Source organism: Octopus sinensis, linkage group LG7 (assembly GCF_006345805.1).
Source record: "Octopus sinensis linkage group LG7, ASM634580v1, whole genome shotgun sequence".
In the NCBI taxonomy this organism is placed as follows: Eukaryota; Metazoa; Mollusca; class Cephalopoda; order Octopoda; family Octopodidae; genus Octopus; species Octopus sinensis.
This window is the reverse complement of record NC_043003.1, coordinates 95308367-95332737: the sequence shown is the minus strand read 5'-3', so window position 1 is coordinate 95332737 and position 24371 is coordinate 95308367. Positions and strand designations below refer to the sequence as shown.

Here is a 24371-nt window from a genome sequence, read left to right as displayed (position 1 = left end):
TTATCGTGCTCACCTCATTAAATATATTAGTACTTGCATTTCTATCTATCTTGCGGTCTAGTTTTATGATAAATTTATCTTATGTTTACTTTAAACCGCCCAGTCCTATCAAAAAGCATTCGCGACGTTCATTAATGTCTAAGAAGTAAGAGAACAAAATTATGTACAAATTGAAATTAAACTCTTGAGTTTTTCGGAATCGAATTATCAAAATACTGTGTATTGATTGTTTTTGTACCAGTCAATGTGTTTTATGTATATAAGTTTAGAAACGGGAAGAACTTTTTTAAAGTTCATTTATCTACGGTTGTGACTTTACTTGTTTGTTATAACGCAAAAGAACATCATCATTGCGAATCGTATTGTATTTATTTATTCAAATATTGTTGAAAATGAGAAGTACAAATGGAAGAAAAAAAGAAATATTGAAATGAATAGAGCGTAAACAGTGTGTTAATTTTAATGAATTTAATACTCCTGTGTCGGATTTTTTAGTAAAAAAATAAAACTCTGATTAAAAAGGGGATAAGCGCAAAGCAATCGAAATACAGATATACTTCAACTCACATCGTTCTGAGTTACAACTTTTTCGACCTTACATGTTTCTTTTTCTTAAAGAAATTAATGGCGAAAAATAATCTCAACTTCATTCGATTTATCCGAATTTACGTCGGTTTTTGCGAATATATATATAAAAGGATAGAAATTAAACAAACACCTAAAAACCAATACTGGAGTGGAAAATCAAAATGTGAATGAAAATATGTACAAACCATTTATTAAAACAGATGTAAACTAAAAAAAAGTGAAACTTTTAATCTTTCGTGTTATAATCATTTTTCTAGTAATGTCGTATCTCTTCGAAATAATTACCGACGCAAGTTGACGTATGCCTGTATAGTGACTTTGGATCTGATTATAAACTTCATCATCCTGATGTTCTGTCCAGAGTGAAATCTCAACAGAAAGCTGAATGATGAAATAGCAATTTTTTTTCTGTTTTTGATTAATCCAGATATGTTGGGGTTAATAGCATTTTATTGATGAGACTTTATAATTTGACAAATATTACAAGCCTTCGTTGTGATTTCTCTTTCGTTTAATAAAAGCATTTTTAATTAACATGAATATACAAATACACAAATCGTCGGTATTCAAACAGAAATTATCCAGCGCTTTTACTTTTTCCTTACATCAGTGATAAATGCTGCCGAGAACTGGAGTTATCCCAATCTTTATAACTAAACGCATGAGATTTATCCCTTTACCACTGATGGAACGTTGGTCTATAGGGGATTTTGCTTATAGAAGGACTTGCATTTGTTACTATTAATTAACGAAACATTTGTATATTATACAAACCACTCGTTGCTTACAGCAAAGAGTTGAACCATTTCAGAATACAAGATCTCCAGCAAAGTGGGTTAGAAAACAACAAGAGTTAAGTAATTTTGTCAAGCATGCACATCATCACCGAATATGAATTAGGGAAATCTCTGTCCGGCATTCTCTTATTAGTATTCGGAAAATGGTATTCTGTTTCCCTATTTAGTCAACTAGCTCTGTTCTGGCTTGACTTTCAATTTTCTCGTTATAACATGAAATGAGATTTTGATTTCACTTTAGTTCTGTCCCGGAAATATTTTACGATGGGATTATTTATGCCTAACTCTTTCAGATCGTCATTTGACAAAGCAGATAATTTTTTACCATTGAGATGCATCTTATTAACGCGGTCTATGACCTCAGGATCTATATTTAGACAAATCAGTATTGTTACAATGTCTTTTGTTGCAAAAGATAAGAGGCTTCCATCTCTTGGAATTTCTACTTCAAGTTCCGGAGGACTGAGTGTTAACGCTGAAAATAAAACAAAAATCAGCATTAAAGGTTCATATTTTAAATCAGAAATATAGTTATAGAAGTAAAAGAACAAATAATAAAGAAGGAGAACTTCAAACAATGCAAAAAATGAAAGTTGAGCAATCTTTATGTAATTCAGGCACAAAGACCCTTCATCAGGCGTGAACAATTTAGAAATGTGAGTTTGTGTAGATCCTGCCATTTTGATTGCCAAACAGGCATTGACTTCGTTTTATCTGGTGAAAATGCTAGCAGCAGCAGTTCCCCCCAAAATGGTGTCGATGGCCGTAGAAGCAAAAACGTGTACGTATTGAGCGCTGCTGAAATGTCTTTCCTTACGAGTATCTATGAGAAATCAAGCCCTCAAACAGCATACCTCTCCGAGATAATATCCATGCTAAGGTTAAAACTCAGCCTTGCCTCACTAAATATACATTGTACTCACTTCTTATAAGAATGAGCAGCTTTACTTATAAGTTGTAACTTTTCACAGAAAGGCGAATTTAACCACTGAGAACCAAATGTTTATATATTATGACCTCAGTGAAGGCGGTGAGCCGGCAGAATCGTTAGCACGCCAGGCAAAAATGTCTAGCGGCATTTCGCCCGTCTTTACGTTCTGAGTTCAAATGTCGCCGAAGTCGACTTCGCCTTTTATCTTTCGGGATCAATAACATGGATACTGGGTTTGATGAAATCGACTAGCCCCCCCACTACCACCACCACACCACTCCTGCACAATTGCAGGCCTTGTGCCTATAATAGATAGGATATTATAGCCCCAGTAAAAGGATATAATTCATTGTCTATTAGGTTTGTGGAGAGTTCAACTCCACATTGACACGGTAAATGGCAACTATTTTATAATTAACAGTGAAAACTTTTTTTACTAAAGGCATTAACAAGGTAAGAAGCAGTTTCATAATAAAACACAGGTAGCTGGTTTGTTTTAGCTTACTAAAATGTTTCCACCTAATCGGTATTTCTTGTCTCAAACATGATATATTGATATGACCGAGACAGTGAGCAATCTCAATTTCTGTTTTGACTAATTTCGTTTCAGTCTTTACTTTAAGAAAGCCGTAAAGAACAACATTCCTCATTTATCATCCTAATAAAAGAAGATTTCCTGCTTTATTGATTTTTAACACTAAATTAAAATCATACTCAGAAGGAATATTATTCCTTGAGTCAATCTCAGTACAATTCCTTGGTTTTGTCTTTCACGCTGAATCGAATGCTGCAGAATTCGAGTGATGATGAAAATACCTAGAAGTCTGAGGTTGGAGTGGTCAGTGTTGTCTAGAAACTACATGAGGTTGGAGTTTCATTGGTGTTCCAATAAACCAAACCAACGGATTATAGACTCACTCACTCACTCACTCACTCACTCACTCACTCACTCACTCACTCAATCAAATAATACTCAATAAGATGCATTGTTCTATAAAGTCTTAAAAGAATACGCATACGTACAAAGATGGCGTTGAACTTTAGATTTCACTGAGGATTTTCTTCCTGTATGCGAGGCTGTTTTGTGTTTGGTGTACGTTCCATCACGTGAATCACTGAGGCTGTATTTTTCATCACGTGAATTACTGAGGCTGTACCTTCCACCACGTGAATCACTGAGGCTGTACCTTTCATCACGTGAATTACTGAGGCTGTACCTTCCACCACGTGAATCACTGAGGCTGTACCTTTCATCACGTGAATTACTGAGGCTGTACCTTCCACCACGTGAATCACTGATGCTGTTCCCTCCACCACGTGAATCAGCGAGACTGCAAACAAAAATTATTATTCATTTATTTATTCTGTTTAGTTGTTTTATAGAGTCATTTGTTGTATTTCTCTCGTAGTAATATCTGGTTAGTCATGATAGTCTGATGAAGTTAATGTTTGCTACCAGGATTAGAATGTAGAGTCCAAAACAGATCTGAATTTGCTATTTGTGAAACTTTATTCCTTGTATGATTTCGCCTGTACATCAATGAAAAATTTAGAATTTGCCATCGAAAGCTCTCTTTTTCATTCAGTTATTGAAATATGTCTTGGAATAACGGTCAAAATACGAGTAAGCCAAAAGATTTTTGGTGCTACTATAGTATATCTAATGTGAAATGTGTTAAAAATCATTAAATATTTATTCTACAAAAGGAAAGGAGCAAAATAAACGGTTTATAGTGTAAAATTTATTAAAAATCATTAATACCTTATAATACAAAATAAAAATTCATCAAATGTTGATTTTAATGTTTGTAAACTGATCTGATACCATTTAAAAGAGCAATGAAACGATCATCGTTTTTCCTGAGCAATTTCTAACAATAATGAGTCAAATGTGATAGAAAATGTTGAGTAGATACACCTCTTTGTTTCTTGAGTATTTCAATCTTGGCATCAATCTACGATCGCTCAATAGCTTGTATATGAGCCCCTGGAGTTGGGTCCACATAATTCACTTGATGATTGACGGTTTTGGGCTGATAGCCGATATTCCTTAAGCAACGGTAGGCCGGCCACTCATTGAAATGGATCACAGAGCCAAGTTATTTAAAACACGACTCAAGAGTCGTGTTTTAAATAGACACAACTCAAGAATCGTGTTTTAGATAGACATGACGCCAAGAAGAGTTACACAATACAAAAATTAGTAAGAACACCATACCTATGTAATTCTAAAGTCCCCCTTTTTTTCTTTATTTAGTTTTTATTATTTCTTTCTTATTGTGTTACTGATGAGTACTCTTTGACAACTAATATTCTTAAAATGAATTAATTGTCTTTCTGTACGAAACGATCGGATAGCGAAATTAATAAAAAATAATTTATTCCATATTAACATCTAATCTCCTCCATTTACTTATATATATATATATATATATTGGGTGTGGGGTAAGTAGCTTGCTTACCAACGACATGGTTCCGGGTTCAGTCCCACTTCGTCGCACCTTGGGCAAGTGTCTTCTAGTATAGCCTCGGGCCTATCAAAGCCTTGTGAGTGAATTTGGTAGACGGAAACTGAAAGAAGCCCGTTTTATATATATATATATATATATATAGACATACATATGTGTGTGTGTGCTTTCTCCCCCCAACATCACTTGAAAACCGATGTTAGTTTATTTACGTTCCCATAACTTAACGGTTCGGCAAAAAGAGACCGATATAATAAGTACTAGGCTTACAAAGAATAAGTCCTGGACTCGATTTGCTCGAGTAAAAAAGGTGGTACTCCAGCATGGCCGAAGTCAGCTGACTGAAACAAGTAAAAGAATATATATATATATATATACGTATAAACATACGGCCATCAATATATACGTATATATACACATACATATATACGTACACATACACACACATACACACACTCACACATACTCTCAATATCTCTCTCCCTCTCTTTCTCTCTAACACACACATACATAAACACACATATATGAACATAGACACATGTGTTTGTATATGTGTGTGAGTGCAGTGTTCTCATTAGATCTACGAAATATTTACTAATATCACTAATATACTTTTCTTCTCTAGGCACAATGCCTGAAATTTTAGAGGAGGAGGCCACTCGATTAGATCGACCCCAGTACGCCACTTAATATGAAAGGCAAAGTCGACCTCGGCGGAATTTGAACACAGAACGTAGCGGCAGACGAAATACCTATTTCTTTACTACCCACAAGGGGCTAAACATAGAAAGGACAAACAAGGACAGACAAACGGATTAAGTCGATTATATCGACCCCAGTGTGTAACTGGTACTTAATTTATCGACACCGAAAGAATGAAAGGCAAAGTCGACCTCAGCGGAATTTGAAGTCAGAACGTAACAGCAGACGAAATACCGCTAAACATTTCGCCCGGCGTGCTAACGTTTCTGCCAGCTCGCTGCCCTCTAATATCACTAATATTAAATGCTCTATTTTACATTTGCTTATCATTTCTGAAAGTTGTGCTCCTTAAGTGTTTAATTCTATACGTAATGACCAATATTCAAGCAATCCGATGCTTCGGTTCGTTCTCAGAAATACCAGAATCCTTATTTAACTTTTTCTAAGCCAATTTGTAATCAACAATTAAGCATAAACTGAATTTTGTGTTTCTATATCTGTGATGACGGAGGATGGACAATACTGAAGACGTAGGTAAGGGTCGCCGTCATTTCATCAATAACAACATACATTCTTTAGGGCCAGCAAAAATATAGAATATATACCTTTTACGTCTGTCTCTGATGTATATTGTGTTTTTAAACACAGCACGATCATACGGGATTTTATCCTAAAAACCGCAGTAAATAGACTGCCATCGGAATATATACATTGAGTATCATACACAGATGGCTATTTTAAATGATTTCTGTGTTCGTATGTCTGTGTGTGCATGTGGGCGTGTGTGCGTGAGAGAGAGAGAGAGAGAGTGTATGTGTGTGTATGTGTGTGTATGCGGGGGTGTATGCGAGTGTGTGTGCGAGGTCGTGTGCCTGATGTTGCTACATATTGTGTAAATACAACAACTATGTGAGATAGCCTAAAATGTTGGACAAAAGAGAAATAAGTTAGATTATACATACATGTGTGTGCATGCGCGTGAGTGTGTGTGTGCGTGTGTGTGCGTGTGTGTGTGTGTAACTGAGTATAGCAATTATAGATTAACAACTTTCCCACGACATACCTATCTCTTTTGTGAAAGCCCAATTCCTTTTTCTTTATTTCATCTGATTTGCCTTCAGAACCGACACCATGCTCAATCCTCCCACTCGAAACATACTCCAACCCACAAACCCAGTCAGAGATACGTATAAATATTCACATAAATACATTCATGGTACATCCGCAAATATCTAAGTTTACATATACGCATGAATACACACATAAATCTAAGATCAAACACACACACACACACACACACACACTCATATACATATATAAAACACGTTACATATATATATATATATATATATATATACTCTTTACTCTTTTACTCTATTACTTGTTTCAGTCATTTGACTGCGGCCATGCTGGAGCACCGCCTTTAGTCGAGCAAATCGATCCCGGGACTTATTCTTTGTAAGCCCAGTACTTATTCTATCGGTCTCTTTTGCCGAACCGCTAAGTGATGGGGACGTAAACACACCAGCATCGGTTGTCAAGCAATGCTAGGGGGACAAACACACACACACAAACATACACACATACACATATATATATATATATACATATATACGACAGGCTTCTTTCAGTTTCCGTCTACCAAATCCACTCACAAGGTATTGGTCGGCCCGGGGCTATAGCAGAAGATACTTGCCCAAGATGCCACGCAGTGGGACTGAACCCGGAACCATGTGGTTGGTTAGCAAGCTACAGCCACTCCTGTGTATATATATATATATATATATATATATACAATTGCAGCGTGGAAGGTGTTTGTAAGCCATTTAAGAAACACACAAAAGCCGTTCGATTCACTTCAACATTTAAGTTTATTTTGTCAAAATATTTTCGTCGCTATAAGACCGCAACCTGTTCACTGACAAAAATCCAGCACGGATTTTTGTCAGTGAACAGGTTGCGGTCTTATAGCGACGAAATATTTTGACAAAATAAACTTAAATGTTGAAGTGAATCGAACGGCTTTTGTGTGTTTCTTAAATGGCTTACAAACACCTTCCACGCTGCAATTGTTTTCGTTCCAGCACACGATATCAGATAAAATCACTTGCTATGCAAGTACATCTCCCTATATATATATATATATATATATATATATATATATATGAAAGCATGCTTATATGTAAGGACATATGTACCTACGTTATACGCGCATACATATTTCTGTGTGTGTGTGAGTACGTATGTGTGTGTATATATATATATATATATATGTGTGTGTGTGTATATATATGTATATATATATATATATACGAGGGACGTTCAATAAGTAATGCCACTGACCCACTTGATGTTGTTTGATCTAGCTGAAATTTTGCATGTGCAATTATTGATATCTCTATAGATTAAGTGGCAAATTACAGCTCTGAACTAATTGTGGTTTCTGATTTACAGGTGTTTGAACTGAGTCAAGTGTGAAATGGAGCCTGTCGAGTGTCGAGTAGTGATCCGGTTTTTGTATTTGAAAGGACGCACACCACGGGAGACTTTTGATGAAATGAAAGTAACTTATGGTGATGATGCCCCATCATATGACCTTGTAAAACGCTGGCATCGTGAATTCAAACATGGTCGGAACTCTGTGGAAATAGCTCCCAGATCTGGTCGCCCCCCTTCTGCCATTGATGAGGCATCTGTCCGTCAAGTTGAGGCTGCCATTTAGGAAGATCGACGCATAACTATTCGCCAAATAGCCCATGAGGTCAAGATTAGTACCGGGTCTGTGGAAACTATCATTCATGACCATTTGCATATGCAAAAGGTGTCTGCCAGATGGATTCCCAGGTTGCTCACACCTTTCCAGAAGCAAGAACGCGTCGAGTGCTCGAGGATGAATTTGGAGATGTGCCAAGAAGATGAGTCAAAATTTTTCAAAAGACTGATTACATAGGATGAAACCTGAGTCCATCACTATGATCCAGAGACCAAAGCCCAGTCAATGCAGTGGAAGCACCGTGACTCACCTCCTCCAAAGAAGGCAAGGGTGCAAAGAAGGCAAGGTCATGCTCACAGTCTTCTGGGGCCAGGACGGAGTAGTGATGACAGATTTCCTGGCAAAGGGTACCACAATTACAGGAGCCTATTATGCTTCACTATTGAGGAAATTAAGAGAAGCTATCAAAATTAAGAGGCGGGGCAAGATCAGCAAAGGCATCCTCCTCCTGCAGGACAACGCCCCGGTCCACGACTCGCGTGTCGCCAGATCAGAAGCACAGGCGTGCAGCTATGAACTCCTCCCCCATCCCCCCTACTCTACTGACCTTGCACTCTCTGATTTTCACCTCTTCCCAGCCATGAAGTTGTTTTTGAAAGGAAAGCGTTTCCACGATGATGCAGCCTTGATTTCTGAAGTCACGTCGTGGTTGGAGGACTAAGCCAGGGTCTTCTACAAAAACGGTCTCCAGAGCTGCATCAAACGATGGGAGAAATGTGTAACTCTGGATGATTCCTATGCAGAAAAAGACTAATAACTGTGCCAAGTTTCGTTGCTCTACTGCAATGGGAAGTGGGTCAGGGGCATTACTTATTGAACGCCCCTCGTATATATTTCCAAAAATGGTTTCGAGGGATATAAATAATGCGTAAAAAATATTTTTTACACTTCTTTTATTTTTCAAAATTAAGATATTCAAAGTTCTTTTTAAATCTAAAATATACTCTCCTTCATTTTCTACTACAATGCTCTTCCAACTATCTGGTAGACTAAAGCCTCTCTTCCAAAATTCACTTGTCCGTAACGAAAAATACTTCTGCAATACTGTTCTGACCTCGTCTTCATATTTTTTTCGTTCAAATGATTTTGAAATCTGCGGAATAAATAATAATCACAATGTCCAGCGAATATGGAGGGTGGGGCATCGTTTCCCATTCAAAGTGTTCCAGCCTTTGGAATATCAGCCTCGTTGTATGCGACCAAGCATTTTCCTGATGGAAGAACACCTTTCGTCTTGAAACCAAAGATGATCCATTTTCTTCTAGTACTGACTTAAGCCGCTGAAGCTGCTCGCAGTAGATCTCCTTTGCTATCGTTTCGTTTGGGTTTAAAAGTTAAAAAATGGACTAAATCTTTCATATCCTACCAAACAGATAACAACACCTTACGTGGGTGAAGACCTTCTTTAGCCTGGGGTGTTTCTCCTTTCTCAACCCACTGTCTTCGGCGCTTGATATTTTTACAGAGAACTCATTTCTCGTCACCAGTCTCTATTCGGTCCAAAAATGGTGCATTCGTGAGGCGTGACAGCAAAGAAGAGCACACATTCACTCTCTGTGCGCGATTAGACACAGAAATTTTGAGAGGAACCCATTGACTCAATTTGCTGACTTTTCCGATGGTACGCAGGTGTCGATGAATGGTTGAATGACCAAATACAAACTTCTCTGCTAGTTCTTCAACAGTTACAATGGGATTTTGTTCTACCAGGGTTTTCGGGACGTCCTCGTTGAGCTCTACAGATCTTCCAGATCGAGGACCATCTTCTAGACTGTAATTTCCGACTCGGAATTTCTGGAACCACAGTTGACACTGGCTCATGCTTATTGTCTGATCCCCATATACTGCATTAATATTCCTCACACTTTCCGTTGTGTTGTTGCCTTTATTGAACTCATAAAGCAAAATATGTTGAATATGATCCTTTGTCATTTCCATTATAGTTTTGAAAAATAACTGTTAAAATTGAACTGTACTCTTCAAAACTTACACTACGAATAAAGACATGGTAACATTATTACCTGCTTTTATAACAAATTGATGCAGTTAGTTTATCCCGTCCCCCTCCGACTTTTAGTTCATGCAATTGAGAAAAAATGCATCATTTACAGAATGAACCACTATAATCCTGGCGGTTACCGGTTTAGCTCTTATCGGTTCGCAATGCCAGTTAACCACGGTGAGTGTTGATGAAATTCAAGTTAGTTAAAATTTATTATACTTGGTTAATCTTCACGTGATAAATTCGAATGGCCTTATAAGGACTGCATAGTTTCCCTTGAGCAGATAATGAAATTAATGAAGATCAGGAGAACGGATATTTGCACATCCAAGTTTTGTTATACAATTATTTACATCGTTGTTCATTTAGATCTATGCACGTTTCCGCTGCAAGCCGCTGCACACTGTTAAGTGTGCATCTTCGTGTTAATAATCGGTGCAACTTCATCAGGGTCGTTTATTGCTGCTGTTCGGATATCATCTGAAGAAACCATGACCAAATATTATCCCTATATTAGGCTAGAATTACTATAAATAGTCATAGTCTGTTCCGAGTTCCGAGTTCAAATTCCGCCGAGGTCGACTTTGCCTTTCATCTTTTCGGGGTCGATAAATTAAGTACCAGTTACGCACTGGGGTCGATGTAATCGACTTAATCCTTTTGTCTGTCCTTGTTTGTCCCCTCTGTGTTTAACCCCGTGTGGGTAGTAAAGAAATATATAAATAGTCATATATCCCGTGACCTGTAGTTTGCTTCGACTTGTTTGGTACTTATTGCTGTTTGGTCTTAAAGTAGATCAATGTTCCTGTATGTTCCTAATTTACATTCTAATTAACCATTCTACTAATTTAGAATAGTATTCTTATTTTTTTAAAGGTATTCAATTACTTTTTGTTTGGTTTGTTATTGTTTATATAACTATTAATCTATGGGTCTATAATTTTCTTGTTATGTTGAAATTAATTTAATATCTTGCTTATAGTTAATTTTATTCGACTTAAACTTCGATTTCAACTCATTTAAAATTCTCTATATTTTTTTTATAGGGGTTTACATTTATTTCAAGTTCGTTATTTCTTCTTAGAGTTTACTTAGTTCTAATTCTAATTTTAGTAGTTCTTGTAATCCATTTACTTAAACTTCTTAAAAGTATGTTTAGGTGCATGAACACTTCTTCAAGTTGTGAAATCTGTATTTTTGTGATCACGTAAATGATACAGTCTGTGATTTTGACATGGACAGGAACAAAGAGCCAATGTGAACTTTTGCGTTAAACTTGGGAAGTCTGCTACAGAAACCTCGAAAATGCTTTGGCAAGCTTACAGCGACAAGGCAATGGGTCGTACGCAACGCTGCGAGTGGCACATGCACTTCAAAAGCGGAAGAACGTCCCTGGAAGACGATGAGCAATCTGGAAGATCTACTACGAGCATCAACCCCCGGAAATGTGGTATTAGGCATAGAGAATTCGTCCCCTTGGGCCATTTTACACTATATATGTGTACATATGCAGGTTTAACAATTTATTGACATCGAAGGTTACACACTTGTTCCCATATCGAAGTTACGAAGAAATTGGATAAACTGAAAGTTTCTGTATACCTTACGGTTAGCAACTAGAGTTCCTATGAAATCCTGTTCCTCCCACACCCCGAAAGGATGAAAGGCAAAGTCGACCCCGGCGGAATTTGAACTCAGAACGTAACGGCAGACGAAATACCTTTTTTTTTTTACTACCCACAAGGGGCTAAACACAGAGATGACAAACAAGGACAGACAAACGGATTAAGTCGATTATATCGACCCCAGTGCATAACTGGTACTTATTCAATCGACCCCTAAAGGATGAAAGGCAAAGTCGACCTCGGCAGAATTTGAACTCAGAACGTAACGGCAGATGAAATACCGCTACGCACCTCGCCCAGCGTGCTAACGTTTCTGGCAGCTCACCGCCTTATGAAGGAAAATATATTAATGACTGATTTGCTAAAATTGTTGCTGAAAAATAATGATGAAAATAAACAGAAGAAAAACCGAACGAATTTATCTGACAACCCAATATATATATATATATATATATATATATATATATATGCACACAGCGACATAACGTATTGTCATGACTTATTTTAATCTCGTTATTTTGTAACCCACATCAGAGTTCTTTGACCCGTTATTACAATGTTCTTGAGAAAAAAATATCTTTTTGTTTATTTTGTTTTACAATGTGTCCGCTTCCGACATTTGCTCCCTCCTACGCACAAGACATTCTTCACTGAAATGGCGTGAGAAACACCGTGTGATCACCTGATTAAAAGAGAAATAGCTGCTAAATCTCCATCATATCATACTTTACTCAATTAGGAAATAATGAAAGCAAATATTGGATCGTTCAGCCTGAGATATAATATATAGAAGTAAAATTGAAATAGATAAATAAATAGATAAATAAATAAATAAAACAGGTAAGCCATAAATAGAGGGCCAGTGATTAATAAATAGCAGGAGCAGTAGCAGCAACAACGACAACACTAGTAACAACAACTACAACAACGCCATTCTTTTCGTATTCCGGTTCATTGAAACCACTTTATTCTATTAAACTGCTGCTCAAGGCATGGTGGTATTCGGCTACAGAAATAATGAGCAAGCAATATTAACAACAAAGACTGTACCACAGTGTGGTGGCACGTAGCTTAGTTATTAGGAGTGTTGGACTGATGATCGTAAGATTGCGGTTTCGATTCCTGGACTGGGCGGCGTGTTGTGTTCCTGATTAAAACCCTTCATTTTACGCTGTTCCAGTTCACTCAGCTAGCAAAAAAGAAGTATTCCTGTTATGGGTGGGTGTCCCGTCTAGGTGGGAAATATATGCGCCATGCAAACCAGGAAACTGGCTCTTATGAGTCAGTATGACTCAAGAAGGAACTTTACTTTTGCTACTGTACCACGGAATTATCTAAACATCAAATAAATAAACAACAACAAAGGTTACGACCAAAAATACGGCAATAACGGATTCTAAAGGCCTTTAATATATACAGTGATGTGACACATAACTACGCATATCGAGGTGAGGAAATACAATGAATTTAGCCGATCCCATTATACAAATGCTACTTGTTTTAATCGACCAGGAAGTGAAAAAAGGGTAAAGTTGATCATTGCCATATTTCATCTCCTAACGTAAAGGAATGTGAGGTGTGTTTGTGTGTGTGTGTGTGTGTGTGTGCGCGCACGCACACATTTACCCATGTGTATGGATGTATGTATGTGTGTGTGTGTACATCTATTTTAATTATCCATATACACATATCTCTATTTGTCTGCCTCTCCCTATCTCACTCCCTCTCTCCATCCCATTCTCTCTATGTGGGACCGCTGAAATCTACAAGTTTTTTTCATTCTGTCTCTGTTTATTTTCTCTTATTTCTTTCTGCTGAAGATCGTTGGCTCGAAATGTAAAAGACTTATTCATTTTCCCGAGCGTCAAACTAATACATTCGCTTGGTGTTCATATATCTGTCTTCCTCTTTTGGTTTTTCTGTAAATTTCAGCTGTATATATATATATATATATCACCTTGATCACCTTGACCGACCAGTCCGTCAGGTGTCCATTTGACACCGCTGGTCACAGCACGCTGTCCACTCCTCTCTGGATCGCGCCTTTCTCATCCACGTGATCCCAATCGTCCTCCTGAAATCGTAACTCCACCGTCGTGGAGGTCTTCCGGGTGGTCTTTTCCGCTCGCGCGGGTACCACTCGACAACTGCGTGCGTCCACCGATTATCGGTGAATCGGGCGACGTGTCCAGCCCATCTATACTTGCTGCGTGTGTACTCTGCGATGACATCCCTCACGCCAGACTTCTTTCTGATGATCTCGCTACTGATGTGCTCTCTCAACGAGATACCAAGCATTGACCTTTCCATGGCTCTTTGAGCCGTTACCAGTCTTTGCTCTTCTCTCTTTGTGGTAGCCCATGTTTCACTACCATATAACATTGCATAACTGCACTGTTAATGAGGTCGGCGCGGGTGGTCCTGTACAACCTTCCCTTGAGCACATCCCTTATGCCATTAAACGCCTTCCATCCGGCCCTTACTCTCCGTGAGATCTCCTTTTCGATATCTCGGCACATATTTACTTCCTGTCCCAAGTAGACATATTCCCTTACCTCCTCTATTTCATCACTGCCGATCACCATTCGACCTGTTGGTACGTTGTCTGACCGCATGAACTTTGTTTTCATGCGGTTCATCTTGAGACCGACTGCAGAACTTTTGATGTCGAGCTCCGTCAGCATGGTCTGAAGCTGATCCGGTGTTTTCAGCGATGAGTATGATGTCGTCAGCGAAACGGATGTTGACACCACCTTGCCAGTCGATGCCTCTGATGATCTGTTCGAGACATGCAGTGAAAAGTTTTGGGGAGATTGTATCTCCTTGCTTCACTCCCTTCTCGACATGCACTCGTATGGGTGATGACAGTAGAGCTATGTCGGTGGTGCATCCGGAATTTGCCTCTCTGAGCAGCTGCACATATTGCGCTTCGACTCCTTGCTTCTGCAGCGAGTTCAGCACTGCGTTGGTTTCGATGCTATCGAAGGCCTTCTCATAGTCTATAAACGCAACGCAAAGATGCAACCATTTATGCACCGTTTCCTTCACATCTTGTGCAACCATTTATGCACCGTTTTCTTCACATCTTCATCTGTATGAAATCAACAACCTCGTAAACCATCTTTGAGCGATCCAAAGATATGATAGTCGGAAGGGGCGAGATCTGCGCTGTGGGCAGGATGTTCCAGCACCTCAAAACCCAGTCGGTTAATGGTTTCAATGGTCTGGGTGGCTGTGTGTTGGTGTTCATTGTCATGCAACAACAAAACTTTCTTCGACCATAGGCTACGACGTTTGTAGCGAATTGCTGGTTCAGTTTTATTGGCTGGCAAAGCACTGTATCTTGTACTGTTGATCGTATACCGCTTTTTCAGAGAAATCGGTTCAACGCTCTTTGTTCTTCTTTGGTTTACATTGCTTGTAAAAAACTTTAAAGCCAGAAACAAAAATAGCACAATCATGCTCTAACTTCGATCGCGTGACCACAATAGCACCAACTATAAGCACGCATGCGCAGTAAGCGGTGTGACAATAATAAATATATGCTATGGCGAATGTGCAGATAATTTTTGACAATCGTCGTCCGACGAAGCAACAATCCTGCGAAGGTTCAAGACGTGTCGCGGCATTCCACCCACGGAGACGTTGTTTCTGGAATTGACCGCCGTCACCTTCCTCTGCTCCATTGAGACGTACAGCGCGTCTTTGGTGGCTTAACACAGACTTCCTCCCCTATTTTCACGCAAGCGGGTCCCTTCTCTTCCTCGTGGCCCTCCGGCGCTTTACTCGGGTGCCTCCATTCATATTTAAATACAGCTCTCTGCGGCACAGATTCTTCAGTTTGTCCGGATCGGGGAGACAAGTTGTACCAAAAAACTGCTTCAAGCGGCGAAATGTGCCCTCTTTCCGCTATGGCCTTGACTGTCCGATGGTGCCTCTCTACGATCCCGTTACCGCTCGGCCTATACGCTGCTCTGAACAAGCGACGCACCTTCCACTGGTCGAGCATATCCCTCAATGCTTCCGAACGAAACGCCACCCCGTTGTCCATTAGCAGTTCTTCCACGGGACCTCTCTCTAAAAATATCCCGATCAAAATCTGCGCAATCTCGTCAGTAATGCCCGTTCTCAACTCCCTCCAAATGGCCGCAGTCGACCATGGAGAGATACATTCCCTGACGGTAGTGCGTCACATCCACAGCTAGCCTTTTTCAGTTGTGCTCCACCGAAAGGTTTCCTTGCTCATGCCCACACGGAGCAGGGTCAATGGACTGACACCTGTCGCAGCTCCCGACCACTTTCCGGATGCTTCTCTTAGTGACGTCAGCATCAATTTTCTTCACCAGATACAGGGTCCTGTCCACATCCAAGTGATGCATAGCATGCAGTCTCTTCAGTTCAGAGTCATCCAACCGACACGCCGCAGCTATCCCTTTCCGAGTCTCCACCGGTTCCTCCAACAACGCCCTTTTCACCCTGGTCAGTGCGTCCGCCCTGTTTTTCTGATGGCACAAAAACCACGTTCAGCTTCAGTCCGAACTTGGCAATCAATTCTCCTAGAACTCCTAGACGGTGCTTCACTAACATCTCCGCGGCACCTTTCGTCCGAACTCTCCTTTCACCGGTGATTACCGATCCTACCCAGCCAAGCACAGTGGCCGAATCCGTCCGGATTTCAATTATGCGCAGCCCCCATTTCAGGGCCAAGTTCACCCCTTTCAGCAGTGCGTCTAATTCGGCGACATTGATGTGGTTGAAGTCATCTGCTTTCCGAAGCCAGGCCGCGTCCTCCACCGCAGCGCCTTCGATCGCCAACACAACCCCTATCGCTATACTGCTATCATCATTCCAGACGGTCCCGCATTCCGCCTTGGGCACGTACCAGTTCCCCCTGACCGGGTCTTCCGCTCTCGTCCTCTCTAGGATTTCCTGCATCATCGCCACCGTCCCTTTTCCCACCTTGTCGCCCCAACTCTCCCCCTCCGCTCGTCTCTTGGTGTAACTGCACGCTGTGTGCAGCCATCAAGCGATCGGGTAGTGACCGACCAACTCCCCACACACTGAGAACTGCTCTCTCCTGCTGACGCTGGAACTCAGCTCTGGGATTTCATTCCCTCTCCGGAACACCAACTCACCCGAGCTATCTCTTCGCAGCTTCATCCCAGTGTGTCGCGTCAACACGCGTGCTTGAGTCACAAGTTCGCTCAGCGCCATCTTTTTACTCCCGGCCTATTGTTGTAGGTGAATCCCTACCTCGTCGGAGAACCCATTTACGAATGCCGGTCGCGCTGTTCTCTCCAGCCCTTCTCCTGTAAACCCAGCCACCTTGGCTAATCTTTGCACTTCTGCTGCGTATTCGTCCACCTGTCCTCCCGTCCATCTAATCGTACCCAGCTTAGCAAAAGCTGTATACTCACACTCGGTGTAAGCATCTCTCAGGCGTTGCTCTATCTTCTCCTCGCTCAGACGTTCTTCCTCGTCCATCTCAAGATATAGCGTCAACGCGCTCCCTTCCAAATACAGCCAAAGACTTGCCACATCGCTTATGCCTTGCAGTCTTGCCACCAGCCTGATTTTACGAATCCAGGTCACTACATCGCCTTCACCATTAAAGGGTTTGATAATGTCGCTGGCGATCCTGATTTTCGCTGCCATCGTGGTGACGTCTTATATGGAGTGCTGAAATAGCTTGTGGTGTATGCGAGAGATTCGAAATAAGGACACCTACCTTCTCTTCGCTCGACGGGGACCTTTCAGCGGTAATGGATCCTTCAACGCAGCCCGACCCGAACGCTAGAAATAGCAGCTGCTTCTCCCCTACCTTAACAACGTGCTCATGCGTCTCACTCCCTCGGATACCTCGATCGAAAAGGGCCGAATCCTGCCCTGCCTGCGCGCGCGTCACTCCTACCCCTTCCGGTCAGCCCCAAGTTCCGGTCAGCTCCCCAGCTGCTGACGTCATCCCACATAATATATTACGAGGTGTACTCTTATCCATTATTTGTTCCAGTCCATGGACTGCACCCATGTTGAAGTACCAGTTGAATGGATATAGGCGAAGAAATCATTCTTGGTACTTGATTTCTAAAGCCTGGTACTTATTCATTCGATTTCTTTATGCAGAACCGACACTTTACGTGGACTTAAACAAACCAACACAAGTTGTTAGGCGCTGGTAAGTAAAAAACACAAATCTATACACACATACACGAACATAAATACATTTCTTTACTACCCAGAAGGGGCTAAACATAGAAGGGACAAACAAGGACAGACAAAGGGATTAAGTCGATTACATCGACCTAGTGCGTGATTGGTACTTAATTTATCGACCCCGAAAGGATGAAAGGCAAAGTCGACCTCGGCGGAATTTGAACTCAGAACGTAACGGCAGACGAAATACGGCTATGCATTTCGCCCGGCGTGCTAACGTTTCTGCCAGCTCACCGCCTTATAAATACATACATACACACATTTAGGTATGTATGTATGTATATGTATGTATGTATGTATGTATGTATGTATGTATGTATGTATGTATAAAAAGTAAATAGAACGATAGAGGCAGTATTAATGCCCGAAGGTAAAATATTCACCACTTAAAAATGGATAGTTGCGTTAGAACACACAAACACTGCAATATTTACCAAGAGAGAAAACTCACGCATAAAAGCACATCATAGCCATTGCCAGTGATAAACAATCACCGCTATTTCCGCTGCTCAGACTACCAGATCACGTGGTTTCGGCCTGATTTTTCCTTTTCATGATAGACACTAAACCGCTAAGCGTGGCTTAGGGGTTAGGGTATCTGGCTCACGATTGTAAGATCGTGAGTTCGATTCCCAGCGGCGAGTCGTATACTTGAGCTAGACGCTTTATTACGCATTGCTTTAATCCACTCAGCTGCCAAAAAAAATAATGTGTTGTACTTGTATTTCAAATAGCCAGACTTGTCACATTCTGTGTCACGCTGAATTTCCCTGAGAACTATGTTAAGGGTACGCATGTCTGTGGAGTGCTCAGCCACTTGCACGCTAATTTTATGCGCAGGTTGTTCTGTTGATCGAATCAACTGGAATGTTCGTCGTCGTAACCGACGGAGTAGCAGTTTTAACACACGCACACACACGTACGCACACGCACACACACGATGGGCTTCTTTCAGCTTTCGTCTACCAAATCCGCCAACAAGACCTTGATCGGCCAGAGGTTATAGTAGAATGCACATGTCCAGCATGCCATGCAGTGGGACTGAATTCGAAACCACGTGCTTGGAAACCAAACGTCTTACCCCCCCCCACACACACAAATACACCTACGTCTTTTGCGGTAAAAAAAAGTAAATGACTTTGTCATTTTTGACAGGAGACGCCTTTTAGCATAAGTCCGTTCAATCAGACATGGCTTAAACAAGAACAAGAACAAGAACGACAACGACAATGATACCAGCAACAACTTTGTTTATGAACAAATTAAGCCTTTAATAAAGACACGCCACCACCGTAGATTCCTCATATTTAGGGATAACTATTCTTTGTGACCCCTTCTGGAAAGCCTCCATTCTCAGTACAGCTTGCCGTATAGTATAATATGGTAAAATGTAGCTATTTCTTTACTACCCACAAGGGGCTAAACACAGAGGGGACAAACAAGGACAGACAAACGGATTAAGTCGATTATATCGACCCCAGTGCGTGACTGGTACTTCTTTAATCGACCCCGAAAGAATGAAAGGCAAAGCCGACCCCGGCGGAATTTGAACTCAGAACGTAGCGGCAGACGAAATACTGCCAAGCATTTCGCCCGGCGTGCTACCGCTTCAGCCAGCTCGCCGCCACCATGCTTTCAGTAATTGCTTTAAGTGGTTATGAACTCACGAGCAGACATTAACACCTTCTCCGATCCCCTCGCTCTTGACCTAGCGGAGCGTCAAGATGTAACAGCTAGAGGGAAAGAGAGCTGCACTAGCACCGGGATGGCATTTATTACCACTAAGAAGACTAGCTCAAAGGGAAATGAAGTGCCAAGCACAACGTCACAATACACCATCCCTCTGTACTTCGATCATGAGCCAAATAGCTTAATCATTAGGCCATGCACCTTAATCCCGCCCCCTACACATCTGCAATTGCAACAAGAATTTATAGGTTTCTTTTGAGCGTAGAAGAAAGACTATATGTGTATGTGTGTGTGTGTTGGTGGTGGAGATATTATACATGTTATAATTCATTATTTGGCATGTTCTCACCAAAGTAACTATTAGTAGCACATAAAAAACATGTACTGTGTCTATTAAATATCTATTAAATAATATTTAGATGGAGTACATTTTACTTGTTGGTTTTACCATCACAGAACAGTACAGTATGCGTGCGTGTGCGTGCGTGTGTTTGTGTAATAAAACGATTTCGATCGCCAAATCATTATCGTTATTATTATATTTATCCTAAGCTGAAAGGCGTCCCACGTATATAACCATCCCATGGGATTACACTGAAAAATGAGACTAACAGGTGGTAGCTGACAGCAACAAGCGTAAGAGCTTTTTAGAGCACTTTCTGAAGCAAATCAAATGGATATGTATGTATGTATGTTGTATGTATGTATGTATGTATGTATGTATGTGCGTATAAAAAATGGGAAAATGGCACTCTGTCGAATGTTACAGTTGATCCGATCAACGGAACAGTCTGCTCCTGAAACTAACAACACAAACATGCGTAAACCTAATGTCCCTTCTAGTGAGAGTCATCATGACACAAAGTGTGTTAAAGCTGCCCTTTGAGTTACAGGCATAGCACATTTTTTTCCAGCTGAGTGGACTGGAGAAATATGAAATAAAGTGCCTTGTTCAAGGATACAGTGCGCCGCTCTGAATCGCACTTCCTAACCACAGAAGACTTTAACCACTACGCCACGCGTTGCGTTGTGTTCTTGAGCGAAACACTTCATTTCCTGGAGGTCTACGATCACTTCGTCATCTGACATGTGGCACGTCGTGCAACTGTACAGGTATTGTCGATCTGATGGAAGGGGATTAGCCCATGCGAACACAAACATTTGACCACTATAAACAAATCCCCTGTGTGGTTGTTCAGCAAGAAATTGCAGAACCGTCATACGTCGTCAAACGACGGGAGAGTCCATGGTGGCACGTACACACGCACGCGCGCACACACACACACACACACACAGGGGAGGGGCGAAAGAAAGACAGAGAAAGGAGAGAAAAGAGAGAGAGAGGTGAGTTACATGAAATCAGAGATAAAGTGTTGTTGAGTTGAGTTTTAGGGTATACTCCAGAATGGGAGCATAACGAAGACCTCCAGTGGGGTTGAGGCATGACTCTGTGATTGGAAAATTCGATTCGCAATCATGTGTTTAGATTCGAGTCTGCTGTACAACACATTGACAAATGTTGTTTTTTATTAATACAACCTCGGTTTTACCAAAACCTCGACTGAGGTTGTCTTACAAAGAAACCTAGCAGAAATAAGTCGAATATATAACTAGTAAAATTGACTAAATATTACTAATTATAGTGAAAAGGAATATATCTGGATAGAAATATTAGAGCGCTGGAATAAATTGTTTCACGGAACGTATGCTCACCTCCCTGAATTCAAATCCTACGAGGGACGACATCGCCTTTCACCCTTCTTAAAACAAGTATCACATTGATATACTCTTTTACTTGTTTCAGTCATCTGACTGTAGCCATGCTGGAGCACCGCCTTTAGTCGAGCAAGTCGATCCCAGGACTTATTCTTTGTAAGCCTAGTACTTATTCTATCGGTCTCTTTTTGCCGAACCACTAAGTTACGGGGACGTAAACACACCAGCATTGGTTGTCAAGCGAGGATGGGGGGGGAGACAAACACAGACACACAAACACACACACACATATATATATTAATAATAATAATATTATCGGAAAGTAGAGAAGCAGCAGAGGGAACGTTAGAGCGGTTGGACGAACTGATAGGATGGGCAAGGATGAAATTCAAAACCAAAAATTCTCGAAGCGTGGCTTTCGTGAAAGGAAGGCAAAAAGAAGTGAAATTCAGGATAGGAAGTGAAGACATACCAACGGTGAAAGAACAATCAGTAAAGAGTCTCGGCAGATGGTATAGAGACTTATTAAATGATAAGAAGCAAGGGAAAGAAACACACGAGTTAGTAGAACAAGGATTAAAGGTAATTGACAGAACAACGCTGCCGGGAAAATTCAAATGTTGGATACTGCAATTTGGGCTGTACCCATGAATAATGTGGTCATTGCAAATGTACGAAATAGCCTCGAGTAGAGTAGAAAGTATGGAGCAAAGATGCAGTGTGTTTATCAGAAAATGGCTTGGTCTGCCGAAACCACTGAATACAACTGCACTATATGGAAAACCCGTGCTGCAACTACCAATAACATCAATCACCGAAGAATATAAGGCAGGAAAGGCAAGGACAGTAATGATGCTAAGATATTCAAAAGATCACAGCATCCGGGAAAACCCTCCAAAGGTACGAACAGGAAGGAAATGGAAGGCGGAAGAGGCAGTAAACAGGGCGATCGGAAAACTAAGACACGCAGATATAGTCGGAGCGACACAAGAAGCTAGAATCGGCCTAGGGTCGCAAAATTTCAGGCCATTTTGCAAGAGCAGTGTAAAAGAGATGAAAGAGGCAGTGGTATACGAAGTGAGAAAGGAGGAAGAAGAAAGGCGAAATGTACATTTGGTGCAATGCAGTCAACAGGGACAGTGCCTGAGATGGGACGAATATGTGATCAACCGCAGAATATCATGGAAGGATATCATGGGAACAAGCAAGAACATCCTTCCTGATCAAGTCTACCTTCGACGTTCTACCCTCACCGGCGAACTTAGTCCGGTGGAACATAAAAACAACCGATGAGTGTAGATGCGGAGAGAAAGCGACGGTTAGACATGTTCTGTCAAGTTGCAGACTAGCACTTGAAAGAAATACTTGGCGGCATAATCAAGTCCTCGGCGTCATAAGCACTCAAGGAGAAAATCGAGAGGTACAATAGGGGAGAGTACTCAAAAGTAGAAAAGCGCAGGAAAGTATACTTCCACAAGGAGGGAAAAGGTTATAAAACCAGGCCTACAAGTAAAGTATACGAGATAGACGAAAGATGGAAGGGATACTGGGAGGTGGCCACGGACTTGGAAAGACAAGTAATATTTCCACTAATAAAAACAACAAAAAGACTGGATTTAGTTCTATGGAACAGAGTCCGGAGAATGGGAATTTTACTAGAACTGACAATACCTTGGGAAGAGAACAACAGCAATGCAGAGGAACGAAAGGAGAAGAGGTATGAAAAGCTAATCGAAGAATGCAGAGAACAGGGATGGAATGTCGAATATTATCACCTGGCAGTGGGGGCTAGAAGCTTCATTGAAAAGAAAATGACAACGCTTTTCAAAAGATTTGTTTTTTCTAGCTCCGAGCTGCATAAACTAATAAGGAGAGTACAGGAAGCGGTCGAAAAAGTCAGCTTCTATATATGGCTGAAGCAGGAAGACCGAAAATGGCTTGAAAATCATAAACACGCCGACGGGAAATAACATCATTAGGTGAGACAAGCTGACTGAATCAGCTTCGCTGACTGACAGGTGACGGTCGTTTACAAAAGGCACGGGCTAAAACTACGCGCCTTCACTAGTCAGTTAAAGTGAGACATTGTCACGTGACAACTTGCTGGGGCTGCCTACTGGAGCCTATGCGGCAGGTATTTAAAGGGAAAAATTTAACAAGACAGTCAGTCACCGGCTGACACTCGCTGACGATACATCGAAGAGGCCAGGGAACAGAAGAAAGAAGACATGCACCCAACACCAGAGCTGAAGACACCTCCGAAAGGGGGGGGGTGCCACGTCAAAACGGTAGAGGAGTAGGGGCCGAAACCGGACGGGGTTCCTCCTGATTATGTCTTGAGCTAACTGGATCCTATAAAGGATCTGTTGTGGTAGCAGACCACGAAACACGGTTGTAATTCCTCCTATATATATATATATTATATATATATATATATATATATATATATATATATATATGCATATATATGACGGGCTTCTTTCAGTTTCCGTCTACCAAATCCACTCACAAGGCTTTGGTCGGCCCGAGGCTATAGTAGAAGACACTTGCCCAAGGTGCCACGCAGTGGGACTGAACCCGGAACCATGTGGTTGGTAAGCAAGCTACTTACCACACAGCCACTCCTGCGCCTATATAGCTAAAATAATTATTTTCCTTCTACGAAAGCGGGTGGTTCTTGACTGGGGCCAATGGTAAGATTTTGTTGTCGACATTTATATGCAGCAAATTGCTTATGCTTCTACAATACACAAAATATGTTGATTATTTTACACAATAGGCGCAGGCTTGGCTGTGTGGTAAGGAACTTGCTTCCTAACCGTATGGTTCCGAGTTCAGTTCCGCTGCGTGGCTCCTTGAGCAGGTGT

The 24371-nt window shown here is 41.1% G+C and overlaps 1 protein-coding gene across 4 annotated transcripts in view; it reads right to left on the bottom strand.

Moving 5' to 3' along the window:
* Positions 1-453: 453 nt before the first annotated feature.
* LOC115214082 overlaps positions 454-24371 on the bottom strand; it is a 29474-nt gene continuing 5556 nt past the window's right edge. Inside the window, exons 2-4 of one of the 4 annotated variants that reach the window (XM_029783128.2) lie at positions 3481-3647; positions 3340-3420; positions 454-1860 (exon numbers count right to left, since the gene is read on the bottom strand). In XM_029783128.2, coding sequence (XP_029638988.1) covers positions 1592-1860; positions 3340-3420; positions 3481-3647 — 517 coding nt within the window. In that variant the 3' untranslated portion in view covers positions 454-1591. Of the gene's footprint in view, positions 1861-3339; positions 3648-24371 lie in introns of all 4 variants that reach the window. The other 3 variants (XM_036504960.1, XM_036504959.1, XM_029783127.2) reach the window with 3 other exon arrangements.